This window comes from Ictalurus punctatus, chromosome 3 (genome assembly GCF_001660625.3).
Source record: "Ictalurus punctatus breed USDA103 chromosome 3, Coco_2.0, whole genome shotgun sequence".
Classification (NCBI taxonomy): domain Eukaryota; kingdom Metazoa; phylum Chordata; class Actinopteri; order Siluriformes; family Ictaluridae; genus Ictalurus; species Ictalurus punctatus.
In genome coordinates, this window is record NC_030418.2 from 14432067 (window position 1) to 14456660 (window position 24594).

General features: G+C 39.0%; 1 protein-coding gene across 6 annotated transcripts in view; it reads left to right on the plus strand.

The window, feature by feature from the left end:
• atp10d (ATPase phospholipid transporting 10D) overlaps window positions 1–24594 on the plus strand; it is a 48152-nt gene that overhangs the window by 1443 nt on the left and 22115 nt on the right. For 2 of the 6 annotated variants that reach the window (XM_017464198.3, XM_053679629.1), the window contains exons 1-9: window positions 2209–2448; window positions 3827–4197; window positions 13911–14105; window positions 19233–19437; window positions 19563–19648; window positions 20956–21062; window positions 21198–21329; window positions 21472–21584; window positions 22675–22927. In XM_017464198.3, coding sequence (XP_017319687.1) covers window positions 3908–4197; window positions 13911–14105; window positions 19233–19437; window positions 19563–19648; window positions 20956–21062; window positions 21198–21329; window positions 21472–21584; window positions 22675–22927 — 1381 coding nt within the window. In that variant the 5' untranslated portion in view covers window positions 2209–2448; window positions 3827–3907. Of the gene's footprint in view, window positions 1–2208; window positions 2449–3826; window positions 4198–13910; window positions 14106–16561; window positions 17150–19232; window positions 19438–19562; window positions 19649–20955; window positions 21063–21197; window positions 21330–21471; window positions 21585–22674; window positions 22928–24594 lie in introns of those variants that run through there. The other 4 variants (XM_017464193.3, XM_017464196.3, XM_017464194.3 and 1 more) reach the window with 3 other exon arrangements.

A 24594-nucleotide genomic window follows, 5' to 3' on the forward strand; every position in this document is an offset into this window, starting at 1 on the left:
AGAAGCAATCATGCAAACCCAAGCCATGACACTACCGCCACAATGCTTGACTGATGAGGTTCTATGTTTTGGATCATGAGCAGATCCAGTTTTTCTCACACTTTGGATTTCCACCACTGTGGTAGAGGTTAATCTTGGTTCCAGAACTTTTGTGGATCATCTCTGTATTTCTTTGTGAATTCCAATCTGGCGTTCATATTCTTAATGCCGATGAGTGGTTTGCATCTTGTGGTATGGCCTCTATATTTCTGCACATGCACATGAAGTCTTCTTCAAAATTTGGATTGTGGTACGTTCACCCCTGCCCTGTGGAGGTTGTTGGTGAAGTCACTGATTTGTTTTATTTTCCCCACAGTTCTTACAATGTTTCTTTCATCAACTGCTGTTGCTTTTCTTTGTCAACCTGTTCCATGTCTGGTCGTTAGTGTTTTTTCATTTTTCAGGACATTCCAAATTGTTTTATTGGCTATGCCCAATGCTGACACCATGGCTCTAATTGATTTTATTTCTTTTCTCAGCTTCAAAATGGTTTGCTTTTCTCCTATAGACAGCTCTCTGGTCCTCATTTTGGTTTATCCTTTTTAACAACAAGTTCAGTCTTCACTCGTGACATCCATGACTCAAACCAAGAGTAGTCATTCAGAGCTATTAATTCTTTAAAGAATCAATTTAACAGGGCATACCTGGGTAACAAGAAACACCTGTCAGTCACATGCTTCAAATATTTTTGATCACTTGAAAAAATGGGTGGGTTCAAACAAAAGGTGCCATGTTTTAAGTTTAACACATCTAGATGTAAATATCAGGAAAGGAAAGATGAAATTCAAATTTAATCTAACCCAAATGTCTTCAACATATAGTGAAAACATTGTTTATCTCTCATTAAAATATGAGATTCATATTATTCATACACAATAAAGGAAGAAACTGCAGTGCAGGCTGACTTACAGCAGTAATAAAGTACATGTAGTACAAAGGTTTAATCTACAAGGGAGATTAAATGCATTAAATGCAATACATTAAGTTTCCAGACAAACAGGACATTTCAGACAAAGGTCCGAAACATCACTGTATCAACAGCATGTCCAGGTTCAGACATCATCTGTGCAAGCAGCATGCTTCCCAGAAGTGTAGTATGTTGCACGTTTACTATATCTACATAAAAGTACAGACATATTAGAGCAGTGGTTGGCCCTGGGGGGGCCTCAACAATTTGGTTTAAAAAAAAATAAACACATGATTTTTTAAAAACATTTTATATATATATATATGCACATTACTATAACATGTTATTTGTAACAATACATATTAAAATCTCATTTGCTATACCTAACTCCCTTTTGCAACAACTTGTGAGAGTCTGGCTTTTCCACTTTAAAAACACTTAAAACAAAACACAGAGCACGTCTACACATGGCACTGACAGACATAAAGCCCATGCTTGACAAACTATGTTGGAGCCACCAAGCCCATCCCTCCCACTAGTATGTTTTCTCTTTCTCACTCTCAGACAACCACCACACACACACACACACACACACACACACACACACACACACACACACACACACACACACACACACACACACACACACAAAAAATCAATTCCTAATGTAATGTAAAGATGTAAGATGTAATTATTAATTTAAAAAAAGAGGGGGGGATATATTCAGAAGTCTGTATTTTTTATGTGTTTTAAAGACATCTTGCAAAAGGGGGGCCTTGGTCAAATGTTAATGCCATTTGGGCGGCCTTGCCCTGGAATAGTTTGGGAACCCCTGTATTAGAGTATAACAATATATACAATGTCACATATGTCATAGGCCTCAGAACCATTAAAAGATGATGATTATTATTAGGGGACAAGCTATTTAACAACAATTATTATTGTTGTTGTTATATGATTATAATATGCTACATGTTGTTATTAGATTATTGTTATTATTGACAAATATATGTTTATTGACTAAATTAGACCAAGTATAGACCATTTGTAAATCAGAATTGTGTGTCCAAGTCTAATGAATCACATGCAATAAGGTAAGTGTGTGTGTGTGTGTGTGTAGAATTAATATTCCATGTATTTTCAAAATATCCAGCAGTGAAAACCTAACTATCGCTATATGATGGAAATAGACAAGAGGAACTTTAGACAAGTATTCTTATTCTTATTCTAATTCTTATCATAATAAAACACTACTATTAAGGTGGAACTTCCCACAAATGCAAATGCCCCAGGAGGTAGATGCTGCTGCAGCTGATGAACAAAATAGCTGGTTGCAGGAGGAGATTCAAGTCGAAAATGTAACTAACGCCGAGAAAACTGATATATGAGCCGGGAAAACGCTCAACCGCCCACACTGATTTTTTTTAACATATATCTCAGTGCGTGGACTTGATTCTCGTAAACTTCCCCTGATCGTGCGGCAGATCTGATGAGTTGAGTGGGTAAGTTTATACTGAAGCTGAGAGCTGTTGTGTTCTTTTACAGTACCGGCAACTATGTTAGCGGGCTAGTGTTAAATTAGCCGGCCAGCTAGCAAGCGTTGTCTAGCCGAAAACTGCGCTTAAAAAAAAGCCGGAGAAGGAGTATGATACGCGAAAGTAATCTAAATATTAACGTGGTATTTTTTGTTTGTTTTTTTAAGTTGGAAGATTTTCCATGCATCATTACGCTTGAAAGAGGAAACTAATGCTGTTGTTTGTACAATTTTGTAAAAGATGTGCTTGTTATTATAGGCTGTACCGGTTTGCACTATCAGTTCATCTGTACCGTTAGTAGGAAGCTTTACTAATGTAATTAAAAATAAATAAATAAAATAAAACGAGTGTGTATTTCGTGTCTAAGGCTTTGTCTTATGAATATCTCATGATTTCTACTTCATTATTTCGTGCTATTTCATACTAGAGCCCATGAGGGGAGTAAACTCAAACTGTAGTTATCGTTAGCTTTTGTTTCCTCCAGCGTGACTGTGTAAAGCTTGATAAACATGTCACTAAAAAGCACATCATTTCCCGAGGAGTCTCAAGACAAAACATATCTCAGAGATATAAATTCGGAAACCAGTCATAATGTTGTTTAAACTGAAATGGACTTAATCCACAGGATATCAGAAATCAGTTCAGACTGTCCCAAAACCGGAAATGAAGTAACAAAAAGTGTGTTGTATTATATGCCTATTTAATTGTACTGTGTGTTTGAAAAAACATAGATGGTTAATTATCTGAGTGCATGTTTAGGTTCATATAGTTCCTAATCAGTCCTGGAAGGACTAATCAACCCTCGGTTTATTTCACATAAACTGCATAATTTAAATGGTGGTTTTAGGAGCTGTTTTTTCCACTTCCTTTTTTTTTTTTTTTTTTTGTCAACTACATTTTGTAGCACAAAACACAAGCATGATACTTCCAGAGCGCCATAAAGTTTACAGCTTTATTGTAAACCTTTCAAAGTTAAATTAATGTCTTAGACAAACAATTCCGTTATTGCCATAATGAAAAATGAAGAATAGGTCATTTTGAGCAGAAAATATATGTATATTTTGGGCTGGTTGCTGTTTGGGCAAGATGTCGCCACCATCACTTAGAAGAAAACTTTCAGCAAATTTCTGCTACAAATGATAGCTAGTCGTTAATGTTAAATGTGTTGAATAACTCTCTGAGTTTGATCCAGGCAGGTGGTCAGCATGATGAAGGCTCCATCAACACAAACATGACTAGGGTGGAATGATGATTTGGAGGCTTACGGCTGTTTACATAGTTGTGATTGCTGTTTTATGCTAGTATTAAGCTAGTAGTTTTTAGTTTATGTTTACTTGTGTGGCAGGAAAGAACTAAAGGCTCGGCAGGAAGCAGGGGCCTGAACTGAGCCTTTCTACACCAGTCTTTGGGACCTCTTGATCCACTAATGGAGTGGTTCCATTGGTTTCGGCACGGACGGCAACAGGTGGCCTCCACAGAGTCGAAGCATGGCTGGTCCTCTGCCAATGACTCACCAGCCTCAAAAGGTGATTTAGATTCCCGGGACCACTCGCGACACAAGCTTTCAGGAAAACGAAGAACAGTGGTGGCACGATATGGTCCACACCGGGCAGAATACCAAAGCATCTCTAAAGGTTATCAAGGGAACAGTATTCGGACCACCAAGTACACCGTCCTCAGCTTCATACCCATGAATCTGTTCCAGCAGTTTCACAGGTAAAAACTCATATTTAAAGGGCCCGTATTTCACCCTTTACTTTAAAGTTATGTAAGTCGTTATAACATAATCCTTTATAACCAGCCTTTATTCTTTAGACGTAAACATGGTTGGTTTTGTTACTGTGCCTTTAAGCCTGATATAGGTAAATGATCTCTGTTGTGTGTAACATGAGTGATAATGGAGAATGACGTATCACCACCTCCTCCAGTAAGTCACATGTGGAAGTGTATTGAATGCAGTACAACAGTAATAGTTCAATGGCTGGATGAAATAAATGACCACATTCAAATCACTTGAATGTTGACAAAATAGTGAACAACAGGCAGTTAGAATCATGGTGTCGCATGTAGTGCAGAAAGTGACAACTTTTTTTTTTTTTTTGTATTTTGTCTCCTTAACTTTACAGACCATATATGAATTGTTTTATACTTCTACAGACTTTTGTTTCACAAAACCAGCTGATACATCTTGAATTCTTTTTATCCATTCATTCTCTTGAAAATGTACATGATGCATTATGGATGTAACTCCTTTCTGTGCGTCTGTGTTGAACCCTTTTTGAATCACATGACTTAACAACTATTAAGCTACACTTATTATTTAAATTATTTGGTATTTTGCTTCCTTGTTTATACCAAAAGGGAGTTTGATAATATTTAAATATGATAACATCTAATAGCCAGGTTGGAACACTATAGAGATCCAAAAACAAAATAAAACAAAAGAAAGAAAAAAAAGAGATATCATATGGTTACATTCACATATTTTCTGCTTTTATAAATCAGGTCAGGTTTTTAAAAGTTTAATACACTCTTATTTATATAGCTTATGAAAGATTGCTATATAGAGAAAAGTTTACAAACATTCCCCTAAACCTAATTTTAGTCTAATTGAAAATGTTGCATTACGTCCCTCATCAGGGCTGAGTGGGTAGGAATATTCTTTTGTTTCCAATTAAGTAATATCTATCTATGTGCTAACAGTATTATAAATGCAATTGTGTTGATTTGATAACTTTATACTGAGATATTTAACACCAAAAAAACTAGGACTGGATCTAGATCCAGTGATTTAGTATTTTAGACAGGACCTGAACAATTGTGAGCCAGTAGCTATCAGTGTTCGGACATATGGCCCATAACAGAGCCTAGTGAAGCTGGTATCTGTCCACAGCGATTGCAAGCTGGGGCAACAGATGGAAACATTTGATGGAAAGATTTGATTTTCAATGTGTGACCATTCAGAAAAAATTAAAGAGTTAGATTATTAATGCATGACCGGGAATAGTTGGAAGTGGGGCAAATGCATTCCTCCCTGTGGTTTGGGTCTATGTAAATAACTACTCTTAATATTGGGGGTCTTTTTGTCCAAATAAATCAAGTTATAAACTTATCAATTTAAAAAAAAAAAAAGCCTTATTAATAAAGAGGGATACATTTAAAAAGACCTAGATATTTAGGCCCGATATTCATTTTAACAAAGGTAAGAGAGATTAGATCACCTTTCAGTGTTTTGCACTACATGATCATATCATTCCAAATAATTTTGCTTAAATAATTCAGAGAATGATATGGTAATGTCAACCCCTAGATAATACCTTGAGATTGTGAAGGGGAGGAAAGTGAATGTTTGTTGCTGAGATCTTGGGTTAATTATAAACAATATGCTCTTTGAGAGATTGATATTATACCCTGATGTGACTCCAAACCTCTCCAGGGTTGATTTGATGACCAGCATTAACTTTGAAGGGTTGGAGATCTACAAAAGTAAGTCGTCAGTGTATAATGACTCTTTGTGTTCCTTCCATCCTCTGAGGATCTCACTGTAGGGGTGTGTCTCATCAGCTCCCTAGGTCGTGAATCAGTATATACTGTACAAGAGTTTGGGCACTGGTAAGGACCCTGGCTCACCTCACATTGGGACACTGATAACTCAATTTCCGGTGCCATGACTATGTACTCGTCTTGTAAATCATAATTTAAAAAAAATAAAATAAAATATTACACTAGCTACTGGATTTGTTTTTTGAAATCATGAAACACTTAAGTCATTGGACTCAAACAAACTGTATATAGAACGTCAAATAAAGTTAAAAATTGTGAACATAAGTAATAATTTTAGAGCTACAACAACGATAACAAGCTCCTTATATTTGTAGACAAAGTTGGCTGAGTGTTCATCTCCCATTTTTCTCGAGCTGAGAGGCTTCAGAAAACATGGCATCATTTCCAGTAAAAGAACATAGTGAGTGTCGATGCTCTCTGGTTTTTGCTGTGCATTGTGGGATTTTTTTAGGGAGCGAACGTTCCAGTGTACTGGAAGGATTTTGCGATTGAGACAGTCCTTAAAATAGCCGACTCCCTGATCAGTGCCCTGACTACTGAACTAGGGAGCTGGTTGAGACACACGGTAGGTCTTTGCAGCCTGCAGTGAGATGGCTAGTGATTTGCAGCCTGCATGAATAAGAGGGGAGAAAGAGGGCAGTAGTTTAATGATCGTGATAAATGTTGGGCCAAACTGAAACCTTGACAGGGCCATGAATATATAATTGCATTCTACCCTGTAAAGGCCTTCTCATTTTGCAAGGAAATAAGAATCTCTGGGTGATTATGGTCAATACTGGGGATATAAATAATATTAAGCAATCTTCTGATGTTAAAAAAAATAAAAATAAAAGCCAGTTTTTATTAAGCCCTGTCTGATTTGTGTGAATCACAGAAGGAAGAATATTTTCCATGCGGGTGTCTAAAATATTATGCTAGTGTTTTATCAAGCAGACTCACTGGCCTATATGAGCTTATAGCTAATGGGTCTTTGTCTTTCTTATGTGTCAAGTAAATAAATTTGAAAGTGCTTCACTAAATTCCTCAAGCAGCGAAGATAAGATGAGATCGCTTTTGTAAAACCCATACATCTGGTCCTGGGGATTTAGAATCCTGCATATTTTGGATGACTTCCTAAATGATTAGAGGTTTTTCTAGGAGTTCGCAAAGCAGATGCTCTTAAAAAGACAGCAGTGAAAATCATTTGTTTTCTGTTTTTGAGGACAGAAGTGCCCTCATGGGACTTAAGCTTGTACACTGGATGCAAATAACAGCTAAAACCTGCTAAAACCAGGCACATGCTAAAACCATCTGTCTTTGTAGTTCTGTCATAAATAAGAAGCCTTGTTTCCAAGTTCTTCTTAGTATCTGTATTCTGAGAACTTTGCAGCCTCTGGAGTATGTAAACCATCAATGTGTCTTTTTTTGAAGTTAACAAGATGGCTCTTTATCTGTCAGTTCTGCTAAGTGTTGGGCCTGGAGGTCTAGACCTACTACAACACTGTAGTTCTGAAACAGATCTTTGCAACTCTAGTCCTTTGGCATCAGGCTTCAGGACAATGCATCAGAGTCTTGGTTTGGTAATGTCATGATTCTAAAAATAAGATATGCATGGCTTAGACACAATCTTTTCAATTGTCCTGAGTTCTTTGGTTGGGACAGATGCTATATCAGACTACCGTAATTTTCGGACTATTGAGCGCACCTGAATATAAGCCGCACCCACTAACTTTAAAAAGAAAAAAAATTTGTACATATATAGGCCGCACTTGTCTATAAGCCACAGGTGTCCACTTTGTAACATGAGATATTTACACAGAAAGATGTTACACATAAAGCTTTTTTTAAACTTTTAATTAAATATGTACCGTAAATTATTTTTTCTGAACAGTGCCTGTAACACGGCTGGTTAAAAAAAAAAAATACAGTTCCCTACCAGGAAAAGTCATTGATCGCTATCTTCATCTTCCTCCTGCGCACTAAAACCACTAAAGTCGTCATCTTCAGTGTCGGAATTGAACAGCCTCAGAATTAGCGGTATTTCGCCTTGAGCTTGTTCTGTCCTCTTCATCACGCAGCAGTCCAGCCTTTCGAAACCCGTTGGTGATTGTAGATTTTTTGACACTGCTCCACGCTGTTAGGATCCACTGGCAGACTTGAGCAAAAGTTGCTCTTCGCATGCTATTTCCTTCTTTGACAGCCAGATCGATCGCCTTTAACTTGAAAGTTGCATCATATGCATTTCTTTGTGTGTTTTCCATGATGAGGGGGTGTGATCTGATCTGAAGAATTTAGTGTGAGTGCGTTTGATTTAATTCGAACAGTTTCATTGGTCCACTGTGACCTGTTCGGTAATTTCATTGGTCTGATGTGACGAGGCTAAGTGTTTTGGCGGCATGAAGCTCGTTAGCCTGTAAAAATCCATAAATTAGCCGCATCATTGTTTAAGCCGCAGTGTTCAAAGCGTGTGAAAAAAGTCGCGACTTATAGTCCGGAAATTACGGTATATCACTGCTGTGATGTAGACCTTAAGAAGAAGCCATTTAATATGGATCATTCCAACAGTTGGCTGAGTAGGACTTTATTGATTTGTGCAATGTGCGGCATACATCTGCTATGTTCTGTAATACAGTCCCTCCAGCATTTCATGATTTTGCGATCATAGAAATTAATGCAAAATCAAGCAAACTCCTCAATATTCAGAGGAGCTTGCAATATTTAAAAATTACCGCAGATTTTCCACAGATTTGAGCCAAGAAGCATCATGTAGCATCATCACAACATGCATTCAGCCAAAGCCCTCTTCAATTCATGTGCGTTAAACATGAGGACAGCTATAAGGTCTCATTTACCAATAAACATCACTGCATACAATTGCAATTTCTCCAACTCAAGTAGTTTTCCGCAAAAACAATAAACACAAAAAAAAATCCGCAAATTGCATCGCAAATTCAGAAAAATGCCACAGCAAAATCAAGCATTTTTTGCCGCAGCTATCACAAACAACTTCACAATATCCTGTACAGACTGGTTATAGAATGTTCTATGCACCATTTGTGGCTGTAGAACAGGCGCTTTAATGCCAGGAAAACATAATACAGCATATATCTTCAGAATGTCAAAAGACAGAAGCAATCATCCAAGGACAAGCTGCAGAATTTGCATTTAAGGTCAGCCAAATTCATGCTCATAGTCCTCTGTGCACAAACTGAATGGCATAGACTTAAATTGAAAGAGTTCATGTTGAGCAGGTCTCTATCCTCTATCTGAAAGGTTTTATGTTAGTGTTTTTAAATGTAGGAAATGGAAGCAACAATTATGTATTATATTTCACATGCGTACTTTTATTAGAGTTTAGCAGGTAAATTCTTTGTCAGTAAGTGAAATGTTGCAGAAAAGGAAAAAAATTGGAATAGAGAAAAAACTACATTTAGTGTTGTGACATGTTTTTCATCATATACCGTATCTCTCATTCAACAAGCCAACAAAACAAGATAGCTGAAAAAGCATGATGGTTGTGTTGTACTGAACTTTTTCTAACAGATGCTGTGTCTAAGTTGTCCTAGTGTTAAACAATAAATTCTGAATAAGTGTGAAATCCCATGAGTATGAAATGTAATAACTTTAAGCTTTCACTATCATAGTAAGGATTCATCCCTCAAACCCTTACAACAAATGCGGCACAGCAAACCATGAAAAGCGACTATACTTTTCTGATGCATGTTTACAAATGATTTACACATATTCTGCCTTATGTGGTTGGTACCTAAGCTTAGAAAATTCACATAGCTTGTGTGCTAAAGTGAGCATGGTCCAACGCACCTCTCCACATCCTTTACTGTTTAACAAAGGGCACTTAAAAAAAGAATTTGAAAAAGAATAGTGAAAAATAAGTCGTTGTAAGGTAAGGTTTGAGCACTTGAAACTAGTAGCTTGACTCACATGGTTGTTCTAAGGACTTGAGTGGGTAATGTGGGTTTGTCAGATTTGAATTATGTTTCATGTACTGTAATTGATCACATGAAGCCACTCCTCGAGAAATCAGTATTATTGAAAATAGGTGGGTCAAGCTTAGATTCATGAAAGAGAGAGGTTAAAACACTTGACATTCTAAAAGCTTGAAACGCTCTTCTTCCTTAGTCATGTCAATCGTGTGAAATGTTGTAATGTTGGTGTATTAGCTCACTTCCAAATTTGTCAACTCAGTGTATATTTGAACCAGAGTGTAATTGTCAAACTGGGACTGGCTATAGGTACAATATATAGTGGTGCTTGAAAGTTTGTGAACCCTTTAGAATTTTCTATATTTCTGAATATATATGACCTAAAAGTAGACAAAGAGAACCCAATTAAACAAATGAGACAAGAATATTATACTTGATAATTTATTTATTAAGGAAAATCATCTAATATTACACTCTGTGAGTGGAAAAAGTATGTGAACCTCTAGGATTAGCAGGCAATTAGAAGGTGAAATTTGAGCCAGGTGTTTTCAATCCATGGGATGACAGTCAGGTTTGTCTGAGCACCCTGTTTTATTTAAAGAACGGTGATCTGTCAAAGACTGATCTTCACAAAATATTTGTGGAAGTGTATCAGAAACAATGGAGATTTCTGAGGACCTCAGAAAAAACAGTTATTGATGCTCATCAGGCTGAGTTTGAGCTCCACCAATCCACAGTCAGACAGATTGTGTACAAATGGAGGAAATTCAACACTATTACGCTCCCCAGGAGTGGTCAACCAACAAAGATCACTCCAAGAGCAAGACATGTAATAGTCCCCAAGCTCGCAAAGGAATCCAGGGTAACTTCCAGTCAACTAAAGAAATCGGAATTGGGTCACTTGAACCATGTAGTGTAAATGCGGCCTTGTAAATCCTACCCGATGTAAATCCTACCCTTATGGGTAATGAATAAAGAATTAACAAAGCTGTAGCAAGTGATGTGTCCATAGCCCAGATATACAGTGAGGGAAAAAAGTATTTGATCCCCTGCTGATTTTGTACGTTTGCCCACTGACAAAGAAATGATCAGTCTATAATTTTAATGGTAGTTGTATTTGAACAGTGAGAGACAGAATAACAACAAAAAAATCCATAAAAACGCATGTCAAAAATTTTATAAATTAATTTGCATTTTAATGAGGGAAAAAAGTATTTGACCCCCTCTCAATCAGAAAGATTTTTGGCTCCCAGGTGCCTTTTATACAGGTAACGAGCTGAGATTAGGAGCACACTCTTAAAGGGAGTGCTCCTAATATCAGTTTGTTACCTGTATAAAAGACACCTGTCCACAGAAGCAATCAGTCAATCAGATTCCAAACTCTCCACCATGGCCAAGACCAAAGAGCTCTCCAAGGATGTCAGGGACAAGATTGTAGACCTACACAAGTCTGGAATGGGCTACAAGACCATTGCCAAGCAGCTTGGTGAGAAGGGGACAACAGTTGGTGCGATTATTCGCAAATGGAAGAAGCACAAAAGAACTGTCAATCTCCCTCGGCCTGGGGCTCCATGCAAGATCTCACCTCGTGGAGTTGCAGTGATCATGAGAACAGTGAGGAATCAGCCCAGAACTACACGGGAGGATCTTGTCAATGATCTCAAGGCAGCTGGGACCATAGTCACCAAGAAAACAATTGGTAACACACTACGCCGTGAAGGACTGAAATCCTGCAGCGCGCGCAAGGTCCCCCTGCTCAAGAAAGCACATATACATGCCCGTCTGAAGTTTGCCAATGAACATCTGAATGATTCAGAGGACAACTGGGTGAAAGTGTTGTGGTCAGATGAGACCAAAATGGAGCTCTTTGGCATCAACTCAACTCGCCGTGTTTGGAGGAGGAGGAATGCTGCCTATGACCCCTGGAACACCATCCTCACCGTCAAACATGGAGGCGGAAACATTATGCTTTGGGGGTGTTTTTCTGCTAAGGGGACAGGACAACTTCACCGCATCAAAGGGACGATGGACGGGGCCATGTACCGTCAAATCTTGGGTGAAAACCTCCTTCCCTCAGACAGGGCATTGAAAATGGGTTGTGGATGGGTATTCCAGCATGACAATGACCCAAAACACACGGCCAAGGCAACAAAGGAGTGGCTCAAGAAGAAGCACATTAAGGTCCTGGAGTGACCTAGGCAGTCTCCAGACCTTAATCCCATAGAAAATCTGTGGAGGGAGCCGAAGGTTCGAGTTGCCAAACGTCAGCCTCGAAACCTTAATGATTTGGAGAAGATCTGCAAAGAGGAGTGGGACAAAATCCCTCCTGAGATGTGTGCAAACCTGGTGGCCAACTACAAGAAACGTCTGACCTCTGTGATTGCCAACAAGGGTTTTTAAACCAAGTACTAAGTCATGTTTTGCAGAGGGGGTCAAATACTTATTTCCCTCATTAAAATGCAAATCAATTTATAACATTTTTGATATGCGTTTTTCTGGATTTTTTTGTTGTTATTCTTTCTCTCACTGTTCAAATACAACTACCATTAAAATTATAGAATGATCATTTCTTTGTCAGTGGGCAAACATACAAAATCAGCAGGGGATCAAATACTTTTTTCCCTCACTGTATCTGCCTTGTAAACAATATTTATCACCTCAGTGTCTGGACAGACCAAGCTGCTATAGACTGAGTAGGTGGCCTTATTGAAACTTACTGTAGGTAGTTATGTAAAGGTTTTCATGATAATGATTTATAGTCAGTCATTTTTATCCTTACCCTAATTTGCATGTATGGACTGTAGGGATTGGAGCTGTAAACATTTCTCATTTGAAACAAAGCTATGTTTTCCATGATTACTTTTAATCAGATAGGCTTCTGATGTCACAGCTGGACAGACACAAATGTTGGAGCTAACGTAGAATCACGTTAAGGTTATAACACAGTAGGAAAGTAGAGAGGTCCTTTAGTCACAGCGGAATGGTTGCTGTTTGAGTACATCAGCACATCCAGAAAGTGTTCATCCTCCGGTGATTAATTCTCTTTTTGCTGCCTTGCAACATCAAATTAGTATTCATTCTCTTTGTTTTAGTAATCTGAATTAGGACTCGTTTTTAATTAGTGAGAGCTCACATTACATAAATAATAAATATCTCTGACATAATAAAGTGGAAAATGTGTGGCACAACCCAGATACTACCAAGATCAGACAAGAAGGGCACTTGTCAGAGAAACGTCCAAGAGTCAACTACAACCATGAAGGGATTACAGAGCTCACTAGCTGAAATAGGATAACCTGTGCAAAACTTAATATAATCAGCTCATCACAGAGCCACCCTCTATGAAAGAGTGGCAAGAAGGAAGCCACTTCTGAGAAAGGCCAGCAAATCTGAGAGATTTGGGACAAATATTTTGTAGTCTGATGAGACTAAACTTGAGCCATTTGGTCTAAATATACAAGCATAAATCCACGCATATTTTGTGCAACCAAATACAGCCAAGCACCAATAACAGGTAACACAATTCCTGTGATTTAGCACAGTGGTGGTAGCATCAGGCTCTAGGGTTGCTTTTTAGCCGGAAGTACTCGAAAGCTTGTTGCCATCACAGGCAGCATGGCTGGAGCCAAATTGTTGGAGAACCTGTTCCAGTCAGCCAGACATTGGCATTTAGTATATGTTCAAAAATGCATGTTCCAAAAGGGAAAAAACTACAAAGAATGGTTTGAAAAAAGAAGGTTTGTGTTTTGAAATGGCCAAAGTCAAAGCCCAGACTTAAATCCAATTGAAAATCTGTGGCTTGATCTGGAAATTGCTGAAAAAAGACAATTCACAGTGAGTCAGTTGGTATATGAAAAATGAGTAAGAATCACTGTATGAAGTCAAAGCCCAGACTTTAATCCAAGTGAATTTTTAATTTATTTTTTATTAATTTTTTTACAGAGCGGCAAACCTGTACTTCCTGTTCCTGGTGTTGCTGAACTGGGTTCCAGTGGTGGAGGCCTTTCAGAAGGAGATTACCATGATCCCTCTCATTGTCGTGCTCACTGTCATCGCCTTCAAAGATGCCATAGAAGACTACAGGCGCTACTGCTATGACCAGAGGATAAACAACAATCTCACACACGTGTACAGTGGGTCAGTATGTGGGTATATAAATGAAAATAAAAATTTATAAATTTATGATATTGTCTCCCTTTGATTTTCTTTAAAGGAAATTACAAATGTTATCATCTGCAATTTATTTGACATGAGTACATAATCTAATGCTTCTAATATCTATGGCAGTATAATCTATTTGGTAAAGAAAGATAACCAAATTCAACATGAGCATTGGGTATAGCATGGCCCTTGTGGCAGTGGAAATAGTGATAATTTGGAGGATTATGGGTACTTTGCCTAGCTGTGCCACACTATATGCCCTATTAGATTCAGTGTATGGCCTGTGCCATAATTGCATGTGACAGGCTGCACTTTCTTTGAATGAGAATAGCTTCAGTCAGGCTTTCACACATATATAGTCAGATTTCCCGTAGTAGCGCCATTAAACGTCATTGTGTTACAGATAGGGTAATTGATATGCTCATTCCAAATCGCCTCTGAATCTTTTAGAGCATTTTGTACAAAATCCTTTTTTTTCCAGTCATGGCATCAGACATTGTAGTCAAATACACAGCTCAGCATTATCAGTAAAAACACCTGCCTAATATTGTGTAGGTCCCCCTTGTGCCGCCAAAACAGCTCTGACTCGTCAAAGCATGGACTCCACAAGACCTTTGAAGGTGTGCTGTGGTATCTTGCACCAAGACATTAGCAACAGATCCTTTAATTCCTGTAAGTTGCGAGGTGGTGCCTCCATGGATCGGACTTGTTTGTCCAGCACATCCTGCTCCTTGTCATGTTCCTCAAACCATTCTTGAACAATTTTTGCAGTGTGACAGGGTGCATTATCCTGCTGAAAGAGGATACTGCCATTCGGGAATACCGTTGCCATGAAGGGGTGTACTTGGTCTGCAACAATGCTTAGGTAGGTGGTACGTGTCAAAGTAACAGCCACATGAATGCCAGGACCCAAGGTTTCCCAGCAGAACATTTCCCAGAGCATCACACCACCTCTGCCAGTTTGCCTTCTTCATATAGTACATCCTAGTGCCATGTCTTCCCCAGATAAGCGACACACGCACCCGGCCGTCCACATGATGATGTAAAAGAAAACATGATTCATCAGACCAGGCTACCTTCTTCCAATGCTTCGTGTTCTCATGTGCCCATTGTAGGTGCTTTCTGTGGTGGACAGGGGTCAGCATAGGCACTCTGACTGGTCTGCGGGTACACAGCCTCTTACCTGTCTATCATAGCCAGCAGTTTGTGCTACAGTAGCTTTTCTGTGGGTATCAGACCAGACGGGCTAGCCTTCACTCCCCATATGTCTCAGTGAGCCTTGGGTACCCATGGCCCTGTCTGTGGTTCACCAGTTGTCCTTCCTTGGACCAATTTTGGTAGGTACTAACCACTGCATACCGGGAACACCCCACAAAACCTGTGGTTTTGGAGATGCTCTGACCCAGTTGTCCAGCCATCACAATTTGGCCCTTGTCAGAGTCACTCAGATCCTTACGCTTGCCCATTTTTCCTGCATCCAACACATCAACTTTGAGAACTGACTGTTGACTTGTTGCCTAATATAACCCACCCCTTGCCAGGTGCTAGTGTAATGAGATAATCAATGTTATTCATGTTACCTGTGAGTGGTTTTAATGTTATGGCTGATCAGTGTATGTCCATACACAGCACATTATTTCTCTGCTTTAGGGGAGTTTGTAAACTGTTTCCATAGTCTATTTCTTAGGGTTCACCCACCATGTAGACACTTGGGTCCTACCAGTACAGCACACAAAGTTTTGAGAGGTAGGTTGAGACCTTCAATCAAGTGCAAGCCTCTAGCAACACTTTTAGACACTAGACAAGACTTCATTTTAAGCCAATATACTCAAAATTAAAAATCTTGAGTATCATGTACAGAGTGTCATGGCTGTGAGCTTGGGTTATTGTCTGCATGGAGTTTCTGTGCATTTTGTGTTTACTCCAGGTTCTCTGGCTTTCTCCCATCTCTAAATGCCAATAGGTGGATTGGCTAAGATAAATTAGCCTCAAGTGTAAATGAGTGTGTGAATGTCTGTGTGCATTGTACCCTGCGATGGACTGGCATCCTATCCAGGCTGAATTCCCATCTCACACCCTGTGTTCTTGGGAATGGCTTCAGGTCCACAGTGACCCTGACCAGAATAAATTAATTACTGGAGTTACTGAAAATTATTGAGTATTAATGTAATTAATATGCTGGATTTATACAAAATATACTATCCCCTTTTCAATAAAATGTCATATTAACTGCCATTATTGTATTAATTGATATAATTGTACGTTTTAACTGTTAAATTACTGATATTATTTTTGCACAGTGATCACCCTGTTCTTTTATATGTCTCACTTCTGATATACAGTTAGTAGCTCTCATAGCTGTGGACCTCTTAGCAACCAGCAGGTTGCATACTACAATGAGTTTCCCGTTTATCAGTTATTGAAAACATGTCTCTATGCGGGCTGGTTTATGGCCCCTCAATTTGTGTATTTTAGTCTTATCATTAGGTGTGGCAGATATATACATCACACACATGCTCTCTTAGGAAGAACTGAGTACCGCAGTGCAAGCGTTGGAGCTTAAATTGGAACTGATCAAAAGCTGGGGGGAAATGGTTCAAATTTATTAATAATAACTAAATGTCCAGAGCTTATATGCCTGGACTTTTCTGTCTGGAATTTAACATGCCAAGATACGCAAAGGCTAAGAAGAGGAGGTTGGTGGTCCCAAGCTGGATTGAAAAAGCTGAGGGTCGGCACCAGACATACTGCGGGAATAAGATAAGGACCACAAAGTACACTTTCCTCTCCTTTATCCCCAAAAACCTGTTTGAACAGCTTCACCGCTTTGCCAACATCTATTTTATTTTTCTGGCTTCGTTAAATTTCGTGCCTATCGTGAACGCGTTTCAGCCCGAGATTGGAGTAATACCTATTTTTCTGGTAATGTCAATCACGGCAATAAAGGACCTATGGGAGGATCAGCGAAGAAGAATATCTGACCGGCAGGCCAACAACCTGCCATGTAAATTGTATAACAGGTGAACAAACGTGCAGACAAACTGGATGCTAATCCAAAGATAGGAAAAGCCATCTTTGACTAACTATACAACTTATTTGAGCTTATGCACCTTCAGTGCCGTTAGTGTCCGGTCGATCTACATAAATGAGCAAAATGAAATTATGCTTTGTTCATATTATTTCTGTTTACTTTATTTTTTAATTTTCACTTTCACAGTGTTACATTATTCAGTTATTCTCGTATGTTTCTGGTTTAAAACCTTGATGTTTTTCTCAGTTGGGCTTGTTTTAATTCTTTTAATTATTTTCTACTAAATGCAGTCTCTTAAAGCTGTTATTTATTGATAAGGATTGCACACGTATGTAAGAAACCCTGAAAGCTATTTTCCTGCCCAAGTTAAAGGTGTAAATAATTGAGCTGTAATTTATGGCTTTCTGTTGTTAGTCTTGGCCTAGTGATGTGCTCATATCCTTTTGATGCTGGCCATTTCAGATTAAATACAGTGAAACAATTTAGTGTACAATTTTCACATGTGGAACTTTTGAATATGATGTGTTATTGTTTAAGGCCACATTTCAGGAGTCCTATAATCATGATAAGTGAGATTTTAGTTAATGGTTAATCCACAACATAGTCTTTATAGCACTGACATGTTTTTTTTTTGTGTGCAGATATCCAAGGTACAGGTGCACTAAACCTGAGTCAGGCCCTGTTTTGTGTTTGTGTTTTTGCCTCTGAGAATACAATGCAGCATTCTATACTGGTACACCAATAATCACACAGTCACAGTGTGTACATGTCCTTCTCCCAACACAAAAACCTGATGTATAAACAAAAGGGTAGAATGCATTTCAATCACAGTTACTAAATTAAACATTAAAGTCGGCTGTATGTTTATACATAATTAGTATACATGCACTCATGGGGAAAAAGAAAATGTCCCTCCTTCAATTCTATGTTTTTAGTTTTCAGGGCCTAACACCTTCATTTTTGTCTTCTGTAGCCATTCAGAAGTCAATTTCCTGGTGTGCTTGGGATCACTGTTCTGTTACATGACCCAATTTCACCCCAGCTTAAGCTTGAGACACATTGGTCTCAAGAATATTCTGGAATAAAGTACATCGCTGTCTAAATGGCTGCAAGTTTCCCAGGTCTTGTGACTGCAAAACAAACCCAAAATATCACTTGTCCACCACCATGCTCGACAGTTGGTATGGGGTGTTTGTGGTGATGCACTGTGTTTGTTTTTCTCCAAACACGGTGCTGTGCACAGTCCCATCAGTCTGAAGGATATTATTCCAGAACTTTTGTAGTGTCTTGTGCCATGTTCTTTTTGGAGAACGGGGAATTTTTCCTAGTTACCTTTCCATGAAAGCCTTCATGTTCAGTTTTTTTCTTATTCTGCTGTCATGAACATTTCATTTCATGTGCTTGCAGAGGCCTGTAGGTCACATGACAGCAATTTACTGAGATGCCCACTCCTGGGAAGATTGCCAACTGTCTTGAAGGCTGTCCATTTCTAAACAATCCAATGAATTTCAAATTGTTTGGAGATGGCCTTATAACCCTTCCCAGATTAAAGAGCAGCAGCAATTGCTTCTCTGAGGTCATGGCTGATGTCCTTTCTTCTTGGCATGATGTTGACACACCTTCAGAATGTGCTTCAGAATACCAAACTGGCAAAAGTCCAGTAGTCACACTTCTTGATGATGAACTATCCATCCATCCACCTTCAACCGCTTACCTTTTCAGGGTCACGGGGGAACCTGGAGCCTATCCCAGTGAGCATCTGGCACAAGGCGGGGTACACCTTGGACAGGGTGCCAGTCCATCGCAGGGCACACATTCAAGATGAATCGTGTGTCCCAATATAATGGCTAGGTTTCAGATGACGGTGTACTAGAGACTGGGTTTTAAGTTGAACGGATGAATGATGATTTGTTTATTGAAGCAGCTATTACACATGGGGTGGTGCAGATATGTATGTTTGTGTTCTAGAATTCAAATATGTTTAAGGTTTTTTTTTGTTGTTGTATGTTGCCGTAAAAAAACACATTTCTGACTTCCACTTCTCATGCTTTAAATATTTCTTTGTGTTGCAGTAAACAGCAGTGCTACGTGGAGAGGCGCTGGGCTGATGTGTGTGTGGGTGATGTGGTGCATTTGTGCTGTAATGAGATCATTCCCGCTGACCTAGTGCTGCTCCACTCATCCGACACAAATGGAGTGTGTCACATCGAAACTGCCAACTTGGACGGAGAAACCAATCTAAAACAGAGACAGGTGGTCAAAGACCTACCACAACAAGTGAGCCATCACCCTTAGTGTTTGCTTCTCCTTTTTAATGGTAATGACTTTATCAAAATGTCAAAAGAAATATAAGCACAATAACTGTGTGTGTGTGTGTGTGTGTGCACGCGCTTCTGCCTCAGGGATCGGAATTTACTCCAGAGAACTTCAGCAGCCGCATTGAGTGTGAAACCCCCAATGATGATCTGAGACGTTTTAGAGGCTACATGTGAGTGAGGCTTAACGACTGAAATTTTTAGAGAAGTGTGGAGTTTGGGGGAAAACCTTCAGATTTTGCTGTGACTGAATTCTGCCAAAAGGCCAAAAGAAAAGACAAACAATTGGGTTTTGACCAAAATTTGTTTTTGCTGCTTTTAACAACATCCTAATCTTACCTAGGCTTTCTTCAAAGATCATGTTGGATTAGAAGCCCAGTTTTACAAGGATGGGCAGTAAAAACCATCAGTCTGCATATGTGAAAGATATCTAGAGCCTTGCTAGTTAGGTGTGACTTCCTCATACAGTGAATACATGCCATTCGCTGGTCAACTATTTTGATAGCTACGTGCCATAATGAAAAATAACAGTTTATGTTATCATCAGATACCGACTGTCAAAATGGCTGTAGTACACACTGTCTTATAATCAGCACAACAGATAAAATGTTCTTATACACTCTGATGCCAGCAGACAAAGTTTTCAAAATGTTTGGATTAGGCGTTTGATTTAATTAAAAAAATAATAATAATTATAGCCTGTCATTTCATGAGTATATTAAAGCAGGTTAAGGTAATTACAGTTGAGATCATATAGAAATGACATGAAACTACTAAAGACTCACAAAATTAGTGCTAATAATGATTTCTAATCATGTAATCGGAGGTGGTGGCGGATACGGTTTTCTTGGAGTAGAGTTGAATTGCTAGCAGAAAATAAGTGCAATTTACCACACTGACCACAACAAAATAAAACGAACAAACAACATAGGAAACTTGATACCTAGCTGAATCAAGCGAGCAAGTGCGCTAATATTAGCTAGCTACCTATTGAGCCACTGAAATGTCTTACCTGTTCAGCAGAAAAAAAAGCCATCTCTGCATCAGTCTTCAGTCCCTTCAGAGTTGTCTCCACCTATCGAAAGCCATGCTGATATTTATTCACGTTTTAGCACGGGCTCTGTCGCTTTCCCTTTTTGACTGCAGGCTCTCCGCAGTTCAAGGTTTCTGTCAACAGTCATTCCGTTTAGAACTATCCAGATTAAAATGTAATTCTAAGCGATTCTTGTAAGAACAAGCTACAAACACTCCCCCATCCTCATGCAACCACACAAAGACTAATTTCCCGCCAAATCCAACCCGACAGCTCAAATTACAAATCAGTATTTTAAGCTTACCATTGCGAATCAGGGTAAGGTGGCGAGACAGTTTTGAACACTGATTTTTACGTACTTGCTCAATAATTGATTTTTGGTCATTTTTAACCAAAAAAATGTTCGATACTGCAGCTTTTACAAATACTGTGTGCGTGTGTTTTCAGGGAGCACCCTGATAAAGTACGGGTGGGATTACATAGTGAAAATCTCTTGTTGAGGAGCTGTACAGTGAGGAACACTGAGACTGTGATTGGCATTGTGGTCTATGCAGGTACAGCGCATGAAGTAAACACACAATTCATTATGCTGACAAGGACATAAACACTTCTTTACGTACAATGGGAAACATGGATTATTTAAATGGCTGAAAATGTTTGACTGTTTGTGTGTGTGCGTGTGTGTGTAGGTCATGAAACAAAAGCAATGCAGAATAACAGTGGCCCACGCTATAAGCGAAGTAATCTGGAGCGCAAACTCAACATAGACATTATTTGGAGTGTAGTCTTACTACTGCTCTTGTGCATTACTGCTGCTGTGGGTAAGAACAAGCACACATACACACAATCACACACATATCTAATACATACTCTGCATCAACAGATTATATCAAGGTGATGTTACTTCTTGAAATCTACTTCTTGAAATCTTGTTAAAAAATGATTGATGTTGCTGTTAATTAGGCCATGGTGTGTGGCTGAGCAGCCTGAAGGATCCGATCTTTATGATCTCAGATGGCACACACCCAGCTCTTGCTGGCTTCTACATGTTCTGGACCATGATCATTGTTCTGCAGGTGTGAATTTGTATCAATACACAAACACTTATTCACCTGTTCACACTGTCCGCATGTCTTCATCTGCTTCTTACCCCGTTTTCACACAGGTTATAGGAAATGTGGTGCTTCGAATTATGGATGCTTCAAGTAACCATCCATAGTAATTCTGTTTGTTTATACATCAATGTCTTTTACACCACTGATTTTGTGGAGTTTTGCATGTTTTCCCCATGTCCTTGTGGTTTTCTCTGGGTTCTCCAGTTTCTTCCCACTTCCAAATACATTCTAGTAGGTGGATTTGCTAGATTGTGTCAAAGTGTGAATGAGTATGTGTGTGTGTGTGTGTGTGTGTGTGTGTGTGTGAGAGAGAGAGAGAGAGAATGTATGCGTGTGTGTTTGCATGGTTCCCTGTATTCCCACCTCATGCCCTGACCAGAATAAATTAAAAAGGTCAATAATTAAATTAATGTCTAATAAACATCTTTAAAGCGCACTTATTAGGTTTTGAAACATGCCTAATTTTGTTTTAAAGGTCTCATACAATAGATTTACATGCATCCAAGGTCAAAAAACACTTTAATGTGCTCATAATTTAAATTGCAGCATTACCTCCTACCCATTAGCGAGCAGCTAATGAAGACTAGAGGCGGGGCTTTTTGTTACAAACCTACGTAGGTTAGTACAGGAAGTAAGTCTGGAATTACTAACGACTCGTTTCAGCTGTTCAGAATCGGTTCCTTGTTTTGAGAGTCAATAACTCAGTTTGTCGTGTGCTTTGATTTTTGAAACTTTGCAGACTTTTAACCTTCACAAACAGCTCTAACACACACTACATGAAAGGTCATGTTTGAAAAACCATAATAGGTGCACTTTAAATTAATATTGTGTGTGTTTTATTTTTTTAATCCAGTAGATTTCACAATATCATGATCAACACAATGTAATACACTAGCATTCCTTGTTTGGAAAAAGTCCACCGTGTAGTTTTGTTCTGCTTACATGTCTGATCCGCTCCTCATACTGTGTGAAACAAGGCTTATCCAACTGAACAGAAGTCTCGGGTTCCCACCTACTCCCATGTTCATCTCTCTGTGCCTCTGTGTTACAGGTTCTCATTCCCATTTCTCTGTACGTGTCTATAGAAGTAGTGAAATTAGGGCAGATCTATTTTATCCAGAATGATCTGGATCTATATGATGCCAGGCTGGATACTGGTATACAGTGCAGGGCACTGAATATCACTGAGGACCTGGGACAGATCCAGTACTTGTTCTCAGATAAGACAGGAACCCTGACAGAAAATCGCATGCTGTTTCGTCGGTGCACTGTCGCCGGCAAAGAGTACCCTCATAATGAGCATGGTGAGTTTTGCCCTGCAGTTATCCCATTCTGATTTGACAACAAACGTGTCCATGTGGCTGTGCTTTTGTCTGAGCTTGTTAAACTACCTCAACTACTTTTCTTCATTGGTTTGTTTATACTACAAATGAGTGGTACTGGTGCTGTCCAACATTTAAAAATGCTATTTTAATTGCATTAGAATATGCTTTATTGATTTTAAATTTGTACATTTAGGGCACGTCAACTTTCTTTTACCAAATTGGAAAACACTCTTTGGTCTGGGCTGCTGTAGTTGTTCTATTACTGAGACCACAACACTTCTGTTTAATAGTGACAAGAGGAACTGTTAAGTGATGCAGTCATGTTTACAGATATATCATTAGTTATATGGAAACTAATGATGTATCATTGTGGATTAAAGTAACCATGCTGCATGCCCATTGGCAGTAAAAAAAAGAGTTCAGGACCACATAGTGAAATAGCTGTGGCTTGGAAATGCCTGACTGTATGTAAGTCAGATTGTCAAGTGGACAAAAACTTCAAAAATGTTTTGAATACAAGTGCCACAAATGTAACTCGGGGAGTCAGGTATATGTTACATAAAGGTATTTTCTGTATATAATATGCTGTGCAAGTCAACCAATAATTATTTAATTATTTATTATGTCTAATTATTGTCTAATTATTGGTGGTGGCTTGGCGGTTAAGGCTCTGGGTTACTGATCGGAAGGTCAAGGGCTCAAGCCCCAGCACTGCCAGGCTGCCACTGTTGGGCCCTTGAGCAAGGCCCTTAAGCCTCTCTGCTCCAGGGGTGCTGTATCATGGTTGATCCTGCGCTCTGACCCTTAGCTTCCTAACATGCTGGGATATGCAAAGAGAAGAACTTCACTGTGCATATGTATATGTGATCAATAAAGACTCATTATCATTATCATTAAAACCTGGGTTCAAGATGCAGCATCTTGTGATGGTACAGTAACACAGAACCTGTCATTTTCAACACAAAATCTCACACCCCCTCTAAAAAAACAAACATTTTCAAATGACTGTCCTTATTTTCACATGTTAACAACACACACTTGTCAGCATCTGCATTTAAACAAGACAACAGAGAACAAATGAACAGACTGTGGAACAGAAGAGAAAGTGTGGGTAGAGAGAGAGTGTTTGTGTGTTTGTGTGTGTGCGCGTGTGTGCTTATGTGTGTGTGTGTGTGTGTGTGTGTGTGTGTGTGTCCTGCCTCCGTGGATACGCTCGCATCTTCCTGCTTCCATCTTCCCATTGTCTATCAGGACTGAGGCACTAAAAAAGTGAGCGGTTGTTGTGTCCGCATTCAGACCATTGCAGCATGTCGTGAAACTTGAGACCTCATTTTAAGTGATATAAACAAATTATTAAAACTACATATATTTATTAACATTTAACAGTAACAGAGGAATGGCCAGTTAAACCTACTCTTAAAAGTTTGTTTTTTCCCCCAAAAAGTTACTCAAGTAAACGTAAGGAAGTAAATATATAGCATTACTACCCACCTCTAGTTTTAGGAATTTTTACTTAATGTACCTCTATCATACAAAAATACTACTTTACTATGTACCAATAAACTGGGATTTTCACAGACGGCTGCAGGTAGAGTTCACACAGAATGCTGTTAAAAACATCCAGTGAGCAGCAGTTCAGTAGTCAG